A 20,757-nucleotide genomic window follows, 5' to 3' on the forward strand; every position below is an offset into this window, starting at 1 on the left:
TCCATTCACTGTCACCTAAGGCTAAGGGAAACGTCCATCCAATCCTCACAAAGAACTGCTGGAACTGGAGAACTTTCGGCTTTTTTTACACACTGAATTGTTCTAAAAAGTATAATACTGTAGCGATTTAACCATTTTTCAAAATAGTTTTTAAAATAATTCGTTTTTAAATAAATTGTCTAAATAATGGATTAATTGAGTAATTATTTCAGCTCTACTGGCAATCCAAAAGTTGTTCTTAATAATGGCTTATAGCTGATCTATAAAGCTTAAATAAATCAAAATAAATGGTTCATTACAGCTCATAAACCCTTAACAGTGATTAAATGATTTATTATAATGCTTTATTTCACATGTATTGTACTGTATTTGCACTGTACGTTCTGGTTGAAAATAAATAGCATTTAGGCTCTGAAGACAATTTTTCCATTATGTAGTGTTGACAACATAAAGCATATCAAATGTTTTTTTTTATCACAGAAAACACCTTAAAATAAATAAGCCTACATATTTTTAGATTGAAGGTAATTTTTTTATTATCATTATTTTTTGTTATAGTATGTATTCTTTGCTTTATTTAAACAGATATAATGTTACCCCATTATGTGGAGTGCATTTTTTCCACATTATTGCGAGGGTTTCCTCGTGACACTGGTTTCCTTTGAGACCCGCGCACTATTTAACAGGAGGTCCTTCATTCGGCGGATTAATCCACCCGTGTGAGAAGGCTCTGCTTGTCAGTCAGACTTTGAACAGTGCACTGGCGCCGCTCATCACTGCTAATCTCCGGCCGCTGCTTGTCATCAACGACGCTGTTACTGACAGTTACCACCGACCAGCTTTAAAAAAAAAAAAAAAAGATTAAGATGAACAGTTGTTGAGATAAGACAGGAAACCCGAGGGCAACACCGTAGGGACCGAGCGGAGATTAAACGTTAGCTAACGTTACGACGTTTAACATTACTCGGGAGTTGCGATGGTCCAGTTAAGGGATATTTTTCTAGCCTTGCTTCTTGTGGGCTATACAGGTAAGACAGTGTTACATTCAGCACCTAAACTGGAAATGTTTGTCTTTCTGTTTATCTCTGAATATCACCACCCTTTCATAGTGGACAGGCATCCTCTCGCCTCTTGGTCTTCCTCCTCCTCCCTCCTTCCGCCCGCAGGCACTCTGTTTAGCAGGTGCAACGGTACCGTTAACGGTACTGCGACTGCTGCTAATTACCTTACTACTCGCTCATTACTCGCGAGCGGGTTAATGTATTTTTTAAGTAAAGACAGCTTGCTGCTAATGTGGGGGTACCATTTTTCTCTTGAGACACTCTTTGCGTTACCAGCCTCTACGCTGACTTAGCGGTATTGAACATTAAATAAAACATGATGCAAATGAATGATAGGGTTTTAAATTACATTAGCATGTCTGTGTGCATTATGCGAATGGAAATGTGCCACGGGGATTTTAATATTTCTCCCATTTATGACCGTGTTGTCGGCCGTTGGTCTCGAGCTTGGCTGGGACGTACGTTGTTGATGGGAAGTGATGCTGGGCTCCCTGTATTTGTGTATACACGCGCGCACACACACACACACACACACACACACACACACACACACACACACACACACACACACACACACACACACACAGAGAGAGAGCCTTCTGGGTTGAGTCACGTTCTCTCAGTTAAAGGTACATTGTGCAAAATAAAATATGGCAATTTGAAGTGCACCTGGCAATGCGTACAGGTGTGATGGAATTAAAGGAGGGGTTGACAGTGCATGCTCGCTTACATACAGTAGCCTACATGATTGTTGACAATGTGGGTTTAGTTGGTCTCCCTGGCACACTGATGCAAAGCAAGCACAACTTCTGTCTCTGAATCATCTGTTATGTAATCTGATGCCACGATAAAGGCTTTGAAATCAGATCCTCTAAGTTGGTAAAATGGATCGTTATGTAAGTCAAAAAGAGGGAGTTTTATGACCACAAATTACAATTTTAATAGCCTTTGCACGCCCATTTTTTTTGATTAAAATCAGTAATTTGACATGTTAGGCGATTACAGTAGGGTTGGTGTAGTACGCTCAGCCCCACTCAGGCTCAGGGTTTCGTGGGATAGCCTGTTAATCCTTTATGTTCAATCCATGTGCAGGGGTGTTCCTAAGGCAGGAGAGAAAACACACACATGGAGTGAAGACCTCACTGGATTCCCATGTTAATGCATTTCCCTTGGGTTTACTGAAACATTTTACGTCAATTTGTAAGACCCTTACGGTGGGAGTCAATCTCATTGAGCCATAATTTAATTTAAGCATATATAATGATGTATTTGACACATTGTGTAATGTTATCATCAGATACACTAAACACTTAACAATTATACGCAACCTGTTAATTTAATGGAAGTCTTGGATGAGCTCTGGACATTCTCTATTCTGCTTGAGAGAGAACATCTTTATTTTATTTTACTTATAATCTTGTCAGAACATCTGATGCTATTAAATTGGCACTAAAATTCTAAAACTAGAGACACTCCAAGTGAAGGATCTTGTTAATACAGTTATTTGGCGATATAATATAGCCATCGACTCCATATGAGATGTTTGAGGCTGATGTCGATTTTTGAAAATATTGATTTTTACATAAACAGTACAATGATCCCTTATATAGCTTATTATTGTTTCAGGAATTATATTGTATCTACTGAACGAGACATTTTGGAATAAACTTTTCAGACTTGGACAAACAATGTATTGATGACACAGTTGCCAAAAGCCCAAATCTTTGGCATTTCTGTTCTGTGGTTTCTCCTTACACATTGGCCTTATCTGGAATAACCTAATTTTGGTTGATACAGCAACCCAGCTGACCTATGGGTTTAACTCTCTCTGTTGTACAACATAGTTACGAAAGGGTATCTGGAGTTTGGGGTTGAATTCAATTTAAAAGCCTGACAGGCATTACATTAAAGGTGCTCTGAGCGATGTCACGCGTGTTTTAGGCTACAACATATTTTTGTCACATACAGGAAGCATCTCCACCCTATCCACGAGCTGTCCCTAGAACACGCTGTAAAAAACGCAGTCTCTGTAGACAGGCCAGGCTCCACCAACGCTAACAAAATAATCTGTGCCAACCTGCACGAGGCATACACAAACAGTGTTTCACTGTGGTCTGGCTTTTAAATTCCGGAGAAGCAAGACCCACGTGACGCGTCTGTCCAATCAGCTGCCGGTTTTCATTTTTTGGTTTTCAGTCCGACTGCCTTTTCTGCCGAAGGTTGGCCGTCGGGTTGGTGTGGAGGTAACGCCATTAGCCACAGTAGGACTGGATTAAACACGGTTAAAGTGCTGACAGCTAAACTGTGTCGTGTCACGGTCTGCCGCTAAAATTATGAGATAAAAGACAAAAACTAGCACTGGTCACTGTCAGACATGGTGCTCTTTGGATGCTTTTATATAGACCTTAGGGGTCCCCTAATACTTCATCTGAAGTCTCTTTTTATATAGACCTTAGTGGTCCCCTAATACTTTATCTGAAGTCTCTTTATATAGACCTTAGTGGTCCCTAATACTGTATCTGTAGTCTCTTTTATATAGACCTTAGTGGTCCCCTAATACTGTATCTGAAGTCTCTTTTATATAGACCTTAGTGGTCCCTAATACTGTATATGAAGTGTCTTTTATATAGACCTTAGTGGTCCCCTAATACTGTATCTGAAGTCTCTTTTATATAGACCTTGGTGGTCCCCTAATACTGTATCTGAAGTCTCTTTTATATAGACCTTAGTGGTCCCTATTACTGTATCTGAAGTCTCTTTTATATAGACCTTAGTGGTCCCCTAATACTGTATCTGAAGTCTCTTTTATATAGACCTTAGTGGTGCCATTTCTGAGTCTATTCTAGTAGCTTTTGAGAAGGAGGGGGGGCGGCAAGGTGGAGGTTGGGGGTGTTCTTGACCAACTGCCACTTTGTTCGTTTGAAAGCCATGATGTCTCTCGCTCTCATGGGGGGGGCTACATTCTCTGGGCGGGCAAAGCAGATAAGGGAAGGTAAACTTGCCCTTAATGACCCCAGAAGGGGCAAGATTCCAGATTGTCCCATCTGAGCTTTCATTTCCTCAAAGGCAGAGCAGGATACCCAGGGCTCGGTTTACACCCATCACCATTTATATCCACTAGGGGACCATGGGCAGGCTGGGGGAACTCACATTAATGTTAAAAAACCTCAAAGTGACATTTTCATGCCAATGGGACCTTTTTTAAAACCATTGACTGTAAAAAGCTTAAAACTGACGAACCTCCTGGTTCATTCAAAGTTATTGTGAAATTATATATATATATATATATATATATATATATATATATATATATATATATATATATATTCCTTTATTGAATCTTCTTTTGTAGTGATTGGTGCTGTACAGATAATAGAACTAATACTTTTATTTATGTCCCCTTTTGGAGTTAAATGTAAATCAAAGAAAATTGTAATTTTGTTAATAGACTATTATATAGCATACAAAGTTGCAGTATTTCTGTCTGAACTGAGATTTGGGAGGGGTTTGCCCTCCTCCTTTCCTCTCTGCCTGCTGCAGGCTCAATGGGCCTGTTGAGCCTCTTGACATAATTTCTTAATTGATCTTCTTCAAACTGATATTTAGAATATTTCTGACAGAAAATGAAATATGGCCTCCAGAAATCAAAGTGAGAGAAGTGAATCAAAACTGGGCGACATATGAGATGAGTTTCCAATGTCCTCAAGCGGTGGGATATGACAAAAGAATTACAATCTTCGTCTCGCCATATGGCTCTCTCTTCCACAGCCAAATGTGTCTCTCTAGTTTATTGTAGGATTGTTTCACTTAGCCTGTGTTACATCATCACTCCGATCATGTGGGAGTGATGACGTAGCTCCACGCTGCTCCATTTACAAAGCAAGATGGAAGCATTGCTGACTGCAGGCCGACCAACGGCTCCAGACTTGGCTCCATGACGATGAAAATCAACTCAGCCAAAAGCAGTGGTTGCTCGTCCAACCGCTCTAACTTTATAGTGATTCTTTTAGAACAGTGTGTACGTTGTGTTTCCCATATTTACAATTTATTTATCCCTCCCAAAAGAAACGACAAAGCATGTCTTTTTGAAATCTCTTCAGTCGTCTGCATGACCACAGCCGAGTAGTTTACAGTGTTACAAAGCTCAGTTGAGGGGTGGGCATCTCCAGGCACCTCACAAGTCCATTCTCATTCAGAGGGCTACAATGTGATTTTGACAAGATATTTGTAATGACCCATAATTTATCTTGTGCTTCAGTTAGACACAACTTGCATTAAACAGTGAATTAAGAAATGCAGAAATATACATTTTCATTGATTTTGAAAAATGTAAACACCGCGGCTCAGTAGCCATAATTATTATTGTAAGAGTTAAGGCACTCAAGGAGCTTTGCCTATGTATGCAGTGAGTCGGAGATAGCAGCACTAAGGACGAGTATGGCGAGTGGTGGCAAAGAGTTAGAGGACCCGGCAGCCGGCAAGTTTGGGAAAACTTTGGTTCCCCAGTCAGACCCAGTAGTACAGGCGAGTGGTGGATAAGACTGCTGTTGTAGATTAGAGTAAGATTAAGAATAATGTATCCTTTACTATTCCCACAAGGGGAAATTACAATTTACACTCTGCTGCTGTTACACACATTACAGGCCTTAATTACACACACATGGTCAGCACCTATGCACTAAATGGAGAGATTTCAGAGTGGGGTGGGGCTGCCCATGGAAAGGCGCCCCGAGCAGTTGGGGGTTTGGTGCGTTGCTCAAGAGCACCTTGGCAGTGCCCAGGTAAATTGACACCTCTCCAGCTACCAGTCCACCACCTTACTTTAGTCCGTATGTAACTGAAACGTTAGTTGGGACAGACGCCTTGTTTCTTCAGGCTAACTTTATTAGTTTTAGCCAGGCTGAGAGCAGCTTTCTGCGGTGAAAAATGATCATGTTGCATTAATTGGGTAATTTAGTTTGTCTTTGCAGCGAACAGACATGCTGTATTTTCAGTTTTATAGCTCAATGTCTTTCTTTTGTTTACAAGTTCCAGATGGTGTCTGGAGATGATGTGCCGCACTTATTGTTCTCGGTTTACGTCTTGCTTTACATACTTCAGTTGCAGCTCAGGGGAGAGACCGTTTGACACTAGGTGGTACAGCCTGAGACAAACAATAAAAAAAAAAGTCCTTTCTGTATTTTTGTTTTGCTTTTCCCTCCATTGTACTGAACCGTGATGTATGAACTGAACCGCCCCTAGTGAACACACAGCGACTGACCAGAATCAACAGAGAACTCTGTAATGTAACAAGTGTATTGGAACAAGTGTATTGAAGCGGCTCTGTTGTAAAAGCTAACGGTGCTCAGTTAGCACAATGACATCATGTTAGAAAGCACAGCCAAAACGATTTGCCATAAACTAATTAACAATAGTGTTAGCCACGATGTTAAAAGAGAATTTTGGCCCAAAACGAGCCGAATGACAACAAGATGCTTTTTCAACTCTGACACTGTTTAAATTCACCTACCCTGTCTCCATCCTGCTGGTAGCTTGCTCGCCCTTTTAGCTGCTAGCTGCTGTGTGTTCAGTCATGTTTCTGTGATAATCATCACGCAGCAGTTCCGTGTGTATTTGTAGCCCATCCATTTTGTGTGTGCGTAGGAGTGACCGGCTACTTCCGGTTTAGCGCTTCACTGACTCAAATGGGGATTAAATGATTTAAGGTGTACTCAAACTTTCTAATAATTTAGAAGAATGCCAACAATATGAGCCGCTGACAAGACAGCGAGTGAAGAAGAGATTGTGTTGTCACACAGACAACAAGCGTTGGTCATAATAGGTTGTGGATTGGAAAGTTGTCATGCCTTAAATCAAGTATAAGTCTGTATTGTGTGCAAGGTAGAAATTGCAGGCTAGCAAATGCAGTTTTTTGGTGCGCTTGCTATATTTGGGTTTGGATTGCATTCATTCACTTGGAAGTGAACTAAGACCCTTGTTTTCAAGCGGCCCAGAGTTTGGTTGATTGGTCTGAGCCAGAGTTTGAATGAGCTATTACACCAAACAAAAAGAACCGGACCATCCGATCAAAATGCTCCAGGGTTCTATTAAAAAGCACCAAACAGTGGACGGGTTGGCTCGGTTGGTGGAGCAGGCGCACATGTATGGGAGTTCGGCTCCGACCTGCAGCCCTTTGCTGCATGTTGTTCCCCCCTCTCTCTCCCCTTTCATGTCTTCATCTGTCCTCTGAAAATAAAGGCCTTAAATGGCCAAAAATAATCTTAAAAACTAACCCCACCAAACTGCTGAGGTGTGAAAGCACCCTTAAACAGACATTTGGAGAAAGCTCCATTTGGGAAATCCAGCCAAAGCAGGTGAAGTGACAGGCCTTGTGTATCATTTGACCTCCATTTTCTGTGATCATTTTAGTTTCGTTTTATCAAATAACCGAACCTGCCAAGGGCAAGAGTGTTTACTGACAGGCCACTCCAACGCTTTAGAGGCTGTTTATTGGACCAGAATATGTGTCAGAATAGAGATTGATGAAAGAAAAAAAAGTGAAATTCTAGATTTGAAGAAAATTTCTAAGAAACAACTGTCAGCCATGCATGTTTGAGGTATGTTATCTATTCAGATTAGCAATTTCAACACATTTTAAACTGTGTAATCTAACGGTGAAACAGTCAGTGAAATAACAATTCCCTGTAAATCAGCCTGTAGTTTTAAAGCTCCCATATCTCTTGCACATCATTTTGTTTAAATCTCATAGATGCTAAGGTTTTCATCCAGTATTAGGAAGGAGAAGCAAGAGAGAGGCAGAGCGACTGCGGTTTTGTTCCAACCAGAACTACTTGACTCCACTAATGATGGGGAGTGGATCAGACAGATCCAGGTCTGAGAGGGTTGAGAGGAGCTGCATTGCCTAAGGATGCTAAAAAGATGACATTACACATGCACGTGACCCTGTGAAGCGCTGTGGCGTCATAAACCTCCTTTCCTGAGGGTTTGCTCACAGAAGAGGCACAGGCTGTGGGGCTTACTGGTTGTTTTTTTCCAGTGATTAGCTTTGTGTGGTAGCAGCATCCATCCTTATGCCATTACTGTGAGGTTTGAGTTATTATATTATTAATCAGGTTCAATTAACGAACACAACAAAATAGGTTAAACACAGTACTGAGGCCTGAGAGACAAGCTTGTTGTGTGTCTTGGTACTACTAAAATTTCCTTTGGGATGAATAAAGTATCTATCTATCTATCTATCTATCTATCTATCTATCTATCTATCTATCTATCTATCTATCTATCTATCTATCTATCTATCTATCTATCTATCTATCTATCTATCTACTGTATGTGAGTACTAAGAACCTGCTTGGGACCGATTAAAGGAAGGAAAATAAAGGATTTTTAAGACCGATACGAATATTTGATTATTTAAAAATCTGTAATGCCAATATATTGGCCAATATATATTATTTATATATATAAAATACAGATTTCCCTAACACTAGTTATTTGAAGTTATTGATGAGTTCTCACTAAAATAATACGATAACAATTTCTTTTATTGTCACAACAGAAAAGAGAAACATCAAAATATATTAAAGTTCTGAAAAATAGACAAAAACAGATTAACAAAAAATAAAATCAGTGTTGCCAACAGGGACATTGTAGAGCGTCCTCTGGTGGACAGACAATGCAACGCCAACACTCATAACATGGTTGACAGTCCGTTTTTTTTATTTTTAAATATTCATTTACCAGAATCAAAAAAAAGAAAGTATTATGCCGATATATCGGGAAATGCCTAATATTGGCTGACAATATCGGCCCACGGATATATCGGTCGGGTTCTACTTTGGACACATTTCTTTTTAGCTAAAGATTGCAATTCCAGTGACTTCATACTACAGTATGTCTACAATTGTCAAATCAGGCTAAGATCTCAGAGCTATCAGGAAATTAGAACAGCGGGTCCTTGTCATTCTTTGAAAAGAGGCCAGCAGTGTGAATACAGGATCCCTGTGGACGTGGAACCCTAGATTGGAAAAACTTTAGGCATTACACGGCCTCTCTCCACTTTGAAGCATGTGCTCTGCGGGACAAAAGGAACATGTGACAGGGTGTTGGAGACTTTGTCAAAGTTTCAATTATCTGCTAGGTATAATTGTCGTGTTTGTTCAGGCTACCATCTTCCCTTTACAATGGTGAAAACTACTTTGGAACATTCCAACGTGCCCGTTTTCATTTTGGTTCTCATTTGATCTGATTTGACCGGTTGCCCTCAGCTATAAATGCTTGGTTTTGGTGCACAACCTTTTTCTTGTCACACGATTCACTCGCAATAAAGAAGGATTTCCTCTTTTTGATTAGGCTGTTATTGACTGAGAGCAATTCTTTTCTCCCTTTCTGTCTTTCCATATTTTATTTGGATGTGAGAGAAGCAGGGAAAAACAGGAGTCATGCAACCCAAACCAAGTCATCATAGCCTGGTCCGTGTAGCCTGGTCCTACCAGTCTCTGGTCCTACCAGACTCTGGTCCATTAGCCTGGTCCTACCAGACTCTGGTCCATGAGCCTGGTCCTACCAGACTCTGGTCCATTATGGAACTACAACTCAAAATAGCTACCGATGAGTCTTCTTAACGCATACATTATGTCTGATTTGAAGAAAATGAGAACATGCCTCATCTTACCGTAACAAAGCAATATGCTGTTGGCTAGGATTTAGCTCTCAACTTCTTTTGTGGCGTGTGAAGAGAAGCTGTGTGTGTCTTTGCATGCATCCATACACATCATGGTGTATTCATTAATAAAACACAGTAGGATGCATCACCATGCACGCAGCAAGGAAATATTCAGATTGTTACGCCCCGGGCTTTCTTTTTATGCAGTCACCATAGTGTGTCACCCGCTCCTCTAACGTTATACTCCTCTAGCAACTTAGTCATTGCCTGGAAACTTTGAGATACTTCTGTTTCACACAAAGTCATAGCATGCCTTAATAGTGATATGAAAAGGTGAAGCGACACTCATTCAGTAAGAAAAAAAAATCTGTTATTTTTTTATCTCTAATTAGATCGCAGTAAGAAGACACTATCTCCGGAGAAGCAATTGTTGCTACATATAGCTGTTTCTTATCCATTCAATGTGCAGGATCCACTTTCAAAGGATGTCAGTGATTCCCACAGATAGGCTGTACTTGGGCAGCCTGCAGATGTACTCCAACAGTCACTCACGTTAGTTTTTACCCATTAACAATTTAACATTCTGTCTGATTTAATGATAGCTGTGCATTTTGAAGAATCATGCACCGATGACCCTCGCATTTTGCGGTCAAACTGCTGATTCTCATTCAAAGGCCCTTTTTTATTCAAAGATATTTTTCCTACTCATGAAAGATAATATATAATATTCAACATTTTCTTTAAATAAATCTATTCTATCCCACAGCTACCGGATCATCATCTCAACCTGGTCATATTTTAGTACATCCCACAGTGTTAGGATTTTAGGAGAACTAGAAGGACAAGAAACATTTAGAAAGTGATAGCACTGGGGAAGGGAATTAACCTCATGTAATCCTCACTCATGCAGAATAATCTAAAATTATGTAACAGATATGTCCAAAGATAGCAAGAACCCTACATGGCAACATGGCACCTATTTTTATTTTTGTAGCGGAACTGTGAAGACAAGTGTATGGGTCATGACAGACTTTTTTCCATTAGGGGTGCAAGATATATCGTTATCGCAATATATCGAAAGTGTCCCGATAAGAAACGCAATATTTTGTTATTTGTGGAGCGCTGCGTCCCGCGGTTGGCTGTGTGGCTTAGTCTTTTTGATTTAGAGCTGCTTGAAAACGCTATAACACCCTTTTCATTGGCCAGTTGCCGTTCCTTTGCAGGGCCCAAATACGTGACAAACCCTTGGTGTGTGTGTGTGTGTGTGTGGTGTGTTTTGTGTGTGTGTGTGTGTGTGTGGGGTGTGTGTGTGTGGTGTGTGTTGTGTGTGTGGTGTGTGGTGTGTGGTGGTGTTGTGTGTGTGGGGTGGGGTGTGTGTGTTGTGTGTGTTGAGAGAGTGACAGTGAAAGGAAGAAATAGAGAGACAACAAAACGAAACAAATAAAGAAAAAGTTGTCTCATGTTCTCTTATTATTTTATACTGTCCAACCAGGACAACATGTCCTGTTCTTTTTTTTATACTGTCCAACCAGGACAACATGTCCTGTTCTTTTTTTATACTGTCCAACCAGGACAACATGTCCTGTTCTGTAGACATTGTCCGTATTTATTTATTATTTATTCATTGTGGACCAGTCCAATATGACTGTTATAATATTTTTTATGAATTACTTATATTACAATATTACTGTCTCTGAATTGTAATGTGTTACACTAGTTTTGCATTACTTTTGAGTTACTTTCACCAAAACAACACTGGAGGTTTGACTTGGCAGCTAGCGTGTGAATTTCACCACCGGATCAATAAAGTCTCCTCTTCATCCACTTTAATACATCATAGATTCTTCATAAGAATTTGTATAATTGATATGAATATTCAAAATAGCTACAGCTATAAAAATAGATATGTAAAATGTACAATAGGCAAATAGAAGAGTGAAAATATTCAATTAAGAGTGCCTTTCAGTTGTATTGATGTACGACATTGTTGTAAAATGTTGATTTAAAGCACTTGAATAAGAAATTCTCTTTTAGTTTAAAACACTCTAAAGGAAATGGTCAACTATAGTGTGATTAAAACTCACTATCTACATTATTTACAATACTTGATTTACAGCTGATATGTGAACTACTGTTCACATATGTGGTACTAAACCTTATTTGTTTAACAGTAATTTAGTTTTACTGCAAACTGTCACAGGAAGTGCTTTTATTTTTGAAGTGCTGAAGTGAAGTTTTGTCGTATCGTCACCTGTTGGACATGTGTTGTCTTTACCGTCTCTGGTTCCGTCTCTGACAACGGGAACAGAGACGGGACAGCTCGCTTCAACGCAGCCGAACAACTCCAGAAAATAATATTCATCTGGCAAATGTATTTGTCTCTGAAGTCATCTCAACCATCAAAATACAGCAACAGGAAACAACACTCACGGCTTTTTTTCCTGTGAAGAAATGTTTTGCGGTGTTGGTGAATTCTTAAAAAAACAAAACGCCACTAAATGTTGCGTTAAAATGGGTTTTAACCCACGTTACTGAGATCGTCAAAATTAATTAGTAATGCATTAATTACTGCGGTACAGCCCAAAAAGGGGTTTTTTTTTTTTAAATGTAATGTAAAATGTTCTGTAATTTTTTCCCGCGCTTTTCCAGTCTTAACAAACTGCTCAAAGCGCTTTCACATCTACAGGAAACATCACCATTCACACAAATTCATAACTGTGGCCGGGGGCTGCCGTACAAGGTGCCACCTGCTCATCAGATAAACATTCACACACGTACACACTCGATGCGCAGCACCGGGGGGCAAGTCGGGGTTCAGTGTCTTGCCAACGACACTTCGACAATGACTGCAGAGGCGGGGATTGAACCACCAACCCCTTTCCCATTGGCAGGGAACCGCTCTTTCCACGAGCCACAGCGCCCATATTTGAGCTTCAATCCAAGAACGCTCCGGTTTTTTTTTTTTTCAAAGCAATCTAAACCCTCCGTAAACCACGTCTGGATTTATGTGCCAGTCAGAGTTGTTCCCTGCACCGGCAGTGAGTTTTTTAGATGGAGACAGTCACAGAGGACAGAGTAACATAGGAGAGGGAAAATGGATACAGATAACAGTCCGTTATAGTCGGTTCAAGGTTTACCAGTTAATAGTAAAGACACCAATTTGTTTCCCCTTTGTGTTGTTTTTCAGATAATATTGTTAAGCATGAGAGACAAACCTGTATTTGTACCAGTGTTTCCGCTGGTAATCGCGGCCGCCACGGCAAAAACACAGAAGACGTTATTGAATGCAACTAACTTCAGTTCGTAGAGTAATAGCGTGTGAGACAGAGCCTGCTCTGCCTGCAAGAGATGTGACCCATGGCCAGAATATCATAGGCCTAGTTCATAAAAATGCAGCGCAGTGACGATACAGACATTTCATACAAACGACGTGTGTAACTCTGCTGACCCGCCGTTCTACCCGTTCTGGACCCATTCATAATGAGTCAGCTGTCACTCTGCGAGTACGTCCATCGCACTTCCTCTCGCTACCTAGCTCTTTAATCAGTTATTATTGAAAACAAGTGAAGGAGCTTTCTCAGAGATACATTAAAAAAACGTTTTTATTTTAGATAGCTAATTTTCATTTACATGTGTTGCAGCTGTATGTCTTTCAACATAGGAAGAATGCAGCATAATATGGATGTGAAAGCAGTTATAAATAGCCTATGTGACGATAAAGTTTGTCTTGGTTAAAATCAACAAATAATCGTGATAATTGGGATCGCAAAATTGATCAAAGTAATTGTGATTATCATTTTGGCCACAATCGTGCAGCCCTACTATGGATGCATTAAGAGAACTACCCACATCACTTCAACAAAGAAAAGAAAAAAGATAAAGAGATAAGTCGCCTGCTACGTTCTGTCCCCTTCTCCGGTCTGAGCGCGGTGCGCCTGCGCGGCAACTTCAGGAGCCCTGGATGAAGCTGGGAAGGATTAAACACAGGGTTTCCACACTGTGGGAATCCACCGCCATAATAAGGATATTTTAATTGAAAAGGGTAATTGTTGAGTCAACATGTCTGCCATGGCTTACCGTTACACCGGAGATCGTTACATCCCTATGTTGAACATTAAAAAATACATATATTTTTAAAGCTCTTTGTATTATCAAATTTAACATTATTGCTGTAGTTATCTTGTCACACAGTGAACAAGATTTAAAGATTCTTTTCATTCAAAATTGAACATTGTACCAGGGTGATAATTGTGACATTGTGCAATCCAGAGATTTTTGGGGCATTTTTGGCCTTTTTTTTTTTGACAGGACAGCTGAAGATATGAAAGGGGAGAGAGAGGGGGAATGACATGCAGTAAAGGGCCGGAGGTCGCAGTCGAACCCTGGCCCGCTGCGTCGAGATATAAACTTCTATAGATGGACGGCCGCTCCACCAACATCCACCTTGACCTTTTTTTAATCTGGACAGCACTTGTCGGCCTGTGGAGATCAATACCAATGAATAATAAATGAGTAATGTTAAGGACGTTGCACCATCTCGTACCGACATTTGCCATGCAGCTTGCACTTTGTAGAACATGGAGAAATATGGCTGCTCTTCCTGGCCTGGTAACAGATGGCATTAATGTTTTTACTTTTTGACAGCCTGTTTCCTTCAAACTGAAGTGTAGCTAACTGATAACTGGAATATATTTAGCCATGTATTTCCTCTCATACACACAGAGAGATTCACACTACCTAGCACAGACCCCCATCCCTTTTCACACACAGACGCCCCCAACCAATCAGATGTAACCACTAAAGCTTGGGTGTGGAAGGAATTTTGAGAGGCTTTAAAGGGCAATTTAAGGAGTTTTCATTGAGGGCACTGAATTGCTAACATTAACAGGCAATATCATCCAGAGTTAAACGGAGCACTTAGCAGAAGACCTGAACCAAACAGGAAGGAAGTGTAGCTGGAAGACTGGAGGGGATTAGAGTCCATCTCTGAGTTGGAGGTCACTGGAGTACTACAGTTAACTCCTCAGTGGCAGAGTGCTGTTGGTGGATCAGATGGGTTCTGAAATGCTAAAGGCTGTTTGGATATTGTTAGGCTTGGTAACAGTGCCCCTGGTCCGGCACACCACCACATCCCCATTACTGGGGTGTGTTCTCACTACTCGCGTGTATTCGCACTGTGTAGTCCCTCTTAAAACCCGATTTCCAAGGTGCACAAGCCTATTTTTGAGCCTCAGGTTTACCAGTTGGCTTGCTTTTAACCCGGGGCCAGATTGAGAGGTCATAAGGATTTGCTATTCTAGTGCCTGGAAAGGCTTATAGCAGAGTTTTCCTGTGTTATATAGGGTGCAGAGTGCAAGCCAGGCATTCCCTGTAACCTCAAGCTCTGTTTGCATTCTTGGCATACACTAAAGCACAGTGGGTTTTGGCATTGGACCGTGACAGGGGTAGACTTGTCACTTTTACTGTGTATGGTATTTATGGAAAGAACATCTAGGCCCCGGTTTGATGCTGGCATGATGCAATTTTGTCTTCACTGAGCTCAATAGTGTGCTGGTCAGCCCTCACCTGACCTAATAATGGTTTTCTGTACGGTGGCTGTCTCACTCTGTGGGATAATTTGAGGGTGTCTTAGGTTTGACTGACTGAGCGCTTAGACTGTCACACTGTATGGTTAACACACCTCAGTTCCACATTTGCCAAATGTGTCTACAGTAACTGACTTATAAACTCAAACATCCCTCAAGGCCAACTTCAGAAAGATATGCAAAACTTGGGTTTTGATTCCCAGCAGTTGTATCTTCTGCTTTTTGTGCATTCCAACAAAACCAAGTGTGTTTGTATTTGGAAAGCTGGGGAGGATTTCTGTGCTTTTCACTGCACTAGCAACTCCTACTGGTCGGTTGGTGTGCCGGTCCAGTAGAGCAGGAACTGGGATTGCTTAAACCTCCCACACATTAGGCCCTACCGAAGCACATTGCATGTCTGTCTGCATCTCTACAAAGGCAAACAGTAGGGTTAGCATTATGAAGGACTCAGTGCATAGAAAATTGGACCTGTCAAATTTAAAAGAAAACACATAAAATTCTTATAATAAATACAAATAAATATTATAATGTCATTTCCATATCCGCAACCGCTATGCACCTTGTTTGGCTGACTCTTGGACAGACCAAGTGTTGCTCGGTGCCCTCGCTAGCTGCTCTAGCTACTACCTTCTTAGTTGAATAGCCTTAAAAATTAAATACAATAAATTAAACAATTTCTTAAGATCCGTTCTTTGGATTTCAGTATTTAAAGGCGGTGTTGCTTGTGCCCTTTAAATATTGGCTAATGCAGCTTAACAATTGAGTTAAGATAGTGTGCAATGGAGAGTGAGAAGATTAAAGGGGTGAAGGACAGAAGATGTGCAAGGTTACTGACTTAATGATACACAATGCAAATACTAATATATATATATATATATATATATATATAATAGGTTGTATTTTCAGCTCAGTGTAAAACTTAGCCAACCCAAAGCAGCAGACTGAAAAAAACAATATCCAAACAAAATTTGTATGTAATGCAGTGTCAGATTTTTGAAGTAAACTTGACTTTGTGTGCGCTGTATGTTTGGCATCTTGTCTGTCTTGGTCTTTTTTACCATGCTCCTCCCTTAAGGATCTGCTCTCAGTATGACTCATAGGCTTCCACTTCCTGAAAGCCGTCTGGCTCTCTTTGCCAGCAGAAGCCGGATGTGTCATGAGCCCTATTGTGCATCTTTTCCATAGATGTCATAGAGAGCACAGGCAGATGACAGGCCCTCTGCGGCAGATGAAACTGTCTGCCAATGTAGAGAGACGGGGTAGCTATGCACTTATACAATGATCGCACAACATCTGGAAGAAGCACCAATGACAACTACTGCTATCTAAAAACCATTAACTTCATTGTTCTGGTAGCGTCTTAAATGCTACCAAATATTTACTTTACATTATTGTAAATGCTGCAATTTGAAGCAGTTTCAGTTGATTCATGTTCATGGTTGTGGTCAAAATGCTCACAATGTAGTAAGCTAGTATTTATGATTTACTCATCCAAACCCTAGTAGACTTGCACCAAATTCCCTACAGCTTATTTTTGGTATCTTGTTATTCTCAGGCTAAATACATTTTGTGGCATAGGGAGATTTTGTTAAAGGTGCTGTGCCACACAAAGCCGTTTTTACTTGCATTTTTTAAAAATGTGTTAGGTCCATGTGTGTTTGTGTTATGTGATGAATGTGAAAATGAACTTCTACCTCCCCTGTCAGCTCTAGCCAAGAGAAATAAGAGGAGAAATCAGGCCAATTACAACAGCTGGTCCATCTGACATCATGTTGCCTCAGCTCATTACTATTCATGAGCTGGGTAAAGGATGCTGATAGCCTGGCTCTCATTGGCTAGCTATTAGCCAATCAGAGTCAAGCAGCTTAGCTCATTGAATATTAATGAGAACCGGCACAAATCGAGTCTTCCTGCAGGCTTTCTATACCATGCTAGAATGGCTGGAAGGTAACCAAGGCATTTTTTCCACAATTGTTTTTACAGAATCCATTGTAAAACTTCAGACATTACCACAATGTAATGAAATACCTGTGGTACGGCATCTTTAAAAAGTTATGCATTGTAAACATTTAGTAGCATTCTGTATGTATTTTGTAAAGCACTGTTTGCACTCTTTGTTAATGGGCCATTATTTGAAACACAGGGCATTTTGATCTAAAAACATCAATGACTGTGCTGCATGTTTGCTGTTAGCAAACACTAATCATCCACTGTATTCTCAATGGCATACCGGTGATTTGTGGATCTACTCCCACTGGAGGTTCCTTCACAACAACCACCATTAGTGGGGAATGGGGATTGTCTGTGAAAGGCTGTTCTCTGCCTCATGACAGCACATAGCTGCTTCCTCTGCCTGAGTGGCCACAGTAACGCACGGCTAAAACACAATTTGACGGAACAGGGTCAGGGCGCGCTGTTTTAACAGGGAGCATTAAAGATGTTTGACATCAGTTATTTTGGCATTCATATCATTCGTTGGTCTTTCTGCACCGTATTGGGAAATGTGACCACACAGTGCCCCTGGTATGTTGATTAACAAGCATCCACCCATGTCATTTTTGTGTTGGGTTGACGCTCAGTGTTATATTGCAATCATTTAACTATATCCAGGATTGTTTATTCTGTGTTTCCTTTAAGTTTTTTTTTAGCAGTGGTGGCAGGTCTGTCCGAAGAGCAAACCCCCCCCCCCCCCCCATACCATCCAAATGTTTTCAGTTGTGTCATGAGGTTAATGATGACATCCCATATGGTGGTTTTCCTCTGCATGGTTTCTACTCGAATCCCCTCGACTCTACTCGCCTTTTTAGGTTTTCCGTTACCTAAAAGTCCCTGGTACCTGCTGACAGGTACTTTTTGTACTACTACCTCAGTCCTGATTCCAAGCGAGCTGAGGCGACGTGAAAACCGGCAGACTGCTGATTGGTAGGAGAGAATCATCACTAATCACTGCGTCATCATTGCTAGCAACAGACGGGGGGGGTTCCTGAACAATCCCGCTGTGTTTTAAATAGTTTAGCCAGCGTTTTATTTTATTTTTTTGTTGCTGCCTCAAGCTTCTTTTGAAACTAATTTGCCTTCTGGCTGTGGCAACACGCCGAGACTCAAAAACAACACACCTTCGCCGTTCTGTGTGTGTGTCGCGTTAGGTCACTGCAGTTTGCTGCTATGACGACCAGCCACGCTCGCCTTAGGCATGAGGCGGTACTAATCTGCAATGGAAAAAGGAGGACGGGGCACCGCGGGCGAGTCGAGCAGGTACCATCAATGGAAAAACGCTAATACAATCTAGTCTTCATAGTACAGTTATGCTAAGTATAATATAAGTATAAAATAATTTAAATGAGAAGTAATTCATTTGTATTCAAAGGTCAAAAAGTGACTTTTCAACTCACATGTCATAGCACCTACTGTAGTGTATTACCCTATTCAGTACTGTTGGATCAAATTTTAATAAAACAATAATATTTCTGATCCTATTTTATGGTAGAACTGGTATTCCTTATATTATGATCAGTGAGTGTACATACCATCATATTTTCATCAATGTCAGTTGACATATTGGGCCTAGGCCTAACACCACATCATACATAGTACTTACTTTTAGGTTTTAGTGTAACCTACTGACAGTAACGAGAGTAGCGGTAGCTTTCCTCAGTTGTGTGTGTGTGTGTGTGTGTGTGCTCGTGTGTGCGTGTGTTAAAGGCTATTACTACTAAGGTGCTAAAATGCGTGTTTTTATTAACTGATACAGATGGCTACATTAGACACAAATTCACAGTATATTGTTAGATTGTTTTTTGTAGCACATCTGGTTTCAGCGACTTAATTTCAGCTAGACTGCAGGATCCACAGTATCTATTCACATCATGGCATTGTCATGTACAACATACGCAACCCTGTTTTCAAGCTAATTTTCATTTCATAGAACCTTTTGCTTGGAGGAATGTAATTTTGAAATTCTTTCGCAACAAGAGCTGTAATGATTGGAGGGCTCCCTCTTGGAGCTGCTGTTTTTGCTTGAGGTTCTGGAAATGTATTCATAAGTATTGTGCATTGGGTGACCTGTTTCCCCACAATGCTTGCATGCTGTGGTTAGTTTGCGAGTGTCTTAAAGAGATGTCGCTTATTTAACCTTAAGAGTGACCAAACAAGTGGCAGAGCAGCGAGGTGAATTACACCTACAATTACAAGGTATTTACACTGAATAATTGGTCTTTTCAAATGAATCTGTTCACGGGCACCCGTGTCTGTGTTGTTATCAGTAGACTAACACCTTCAGAGAATCCTTCACAGATATAGTGGTAAGGGTGCCCAGGGCATGATTTGCCCAGGGGTGTGTGGGATTTCTGGTCTACATATCCCTACCTCTGCTGAAGTATTTTTATCCCCAGTGGGGACTAAATGTCAAAGTGATCAAATATTATGTACCTAAAATAGAAGTATTTTACTCTGTAACGTGAACAGTCAATAGAGCCTTAAGGTTAAAACAATGACATCCGAGCAGTAGTTGCTGGTTGTGTTTAGCGACTACAGAGCTCTGGGACGCCGGCTACCAGCCGCAGATGTTTAGCCGCCAATAGCTGACTGCAAGCCGACGACAGGCACCGCCAGATGACAGTCATCTCAGGGGCCGTGCTATTTAAGTTTAGTTTAGGGAAAAGATTGTGGTTTGGATTAAAACACTCCAGAGGAATGAACGAGCATTTCCTGGGTGAAATTCTTGCTCTCCGGCTTAAAGGCGGTGTGTTTTATGTTGACACAGCCTTGAGCTATTTCATTTTGAGATTATTTTCCATTGAATATTCATAAAAAAGTGTCTTGGCATGGCTGGCAGAGTGGCACTATACCCATGGTATTGAAATGGGGATTTCATTCTTGCATGCTTTTTGTGCATGACTTAAAAAAAACATACACCCCTCCCCCGCTCTGCTTTTCTTTTCTTTTTTCACAAATTGCAGCACTTTCAACTAAGTTGGAGTGGAAAACTTCTGTATTCAACATGAAACCAGAGGAGCAATGGCATAATTTTGCTTTTCACATAATCTTTCAAAGACATTGCACATATCACCTTGTGCAGTCTCCTAAAGAAGACTTTATACTTGTTGCAAATGGCATGTCGTGGCTTGATGAAATATGTGTAGCTTTGAAACAGCTGCTGTACTTGCCATTTTGCTAATAGATGACTTTAGAAAAATGTTAATGCCATGGGCAGTCAATAGTGTCAAACCGTTGTCGCAGGGCTTTTAGCCCTGTGTCCTAATTTCCTGTGACATTTCAGGTATTGGTTTTTGTAGAAGTCCCTGTGTCCCTCGGAGAAATTTATTAAAAAAAAAAGAAAAAATTAAGAATTGAGTTAGGGTTGTGTTGACGGGATGGTTGACTGGCATCACAATGGAGAGCCACCATTGTGATGCCAGGCCCCCCCCCACTTCCCCCCCCCTCCACC

General features: G+C 40.8%; 1 protein-coding gene and 1 long non-coding RNA gene across 15 annotated transcripts in view; both read left to right on the forward strand.

Moving 5' to 3' along the window:
* Positions 1–717: 717 nt before the first annotated feature.
* The window catches only part of ncam1b (neural cell adhesion molecule 1b), an 87,031-nt gene continuing 66,991 nt past the window's right edge, over positions 718–20,757 (forward strand). For 12 of the 14 annotated variants that reach the window (XM_032512252.1, XM_032512248.1, XM_032512249.1 and 9 more), the window contains exon 1: positions 719–1,028. In XM_032512252.1, the coding sequence (XP_032368143.1) occupies positions 977–1,028 (52 nt within the window). In that variant the 5' untranslated portion in view covers positions 719–976. Of the gene's footprint in view, positions 1,029–20,757 lie in introns of all 14 variants that reach the window. The other 2 variants (XM_032512260.1, XM_032512262.1) reach the window with 2 other exon arrangements.
* Positions 3,243–14,642, forward strand: LOC116687115 (uncharacterized). The gene is made up of 3 exons (XR_004331468.1): positions 3,243–3,304; positions 4,873–4,875; positions 14,631–14,642. It is a non-coding gene; the product is annotated as an uncharacterized LOC116687115 (long non-coding RNA).

Source organism: Etheostoma spectabile, chromosome 3, assembly GCF_008692095.1.
Source record: "Etheostoma spectabile isolate EspeVRDwgs_2016 chromosome 3, UIUC_Espe_1.0, whole genome shotgun sequence".
Lineage (NCBI taxonomy): Eukaryota > Metazoa > Chordata > Actinopteri > Perciformes > Percidae > Etheostoma > Etheostoma spectabile.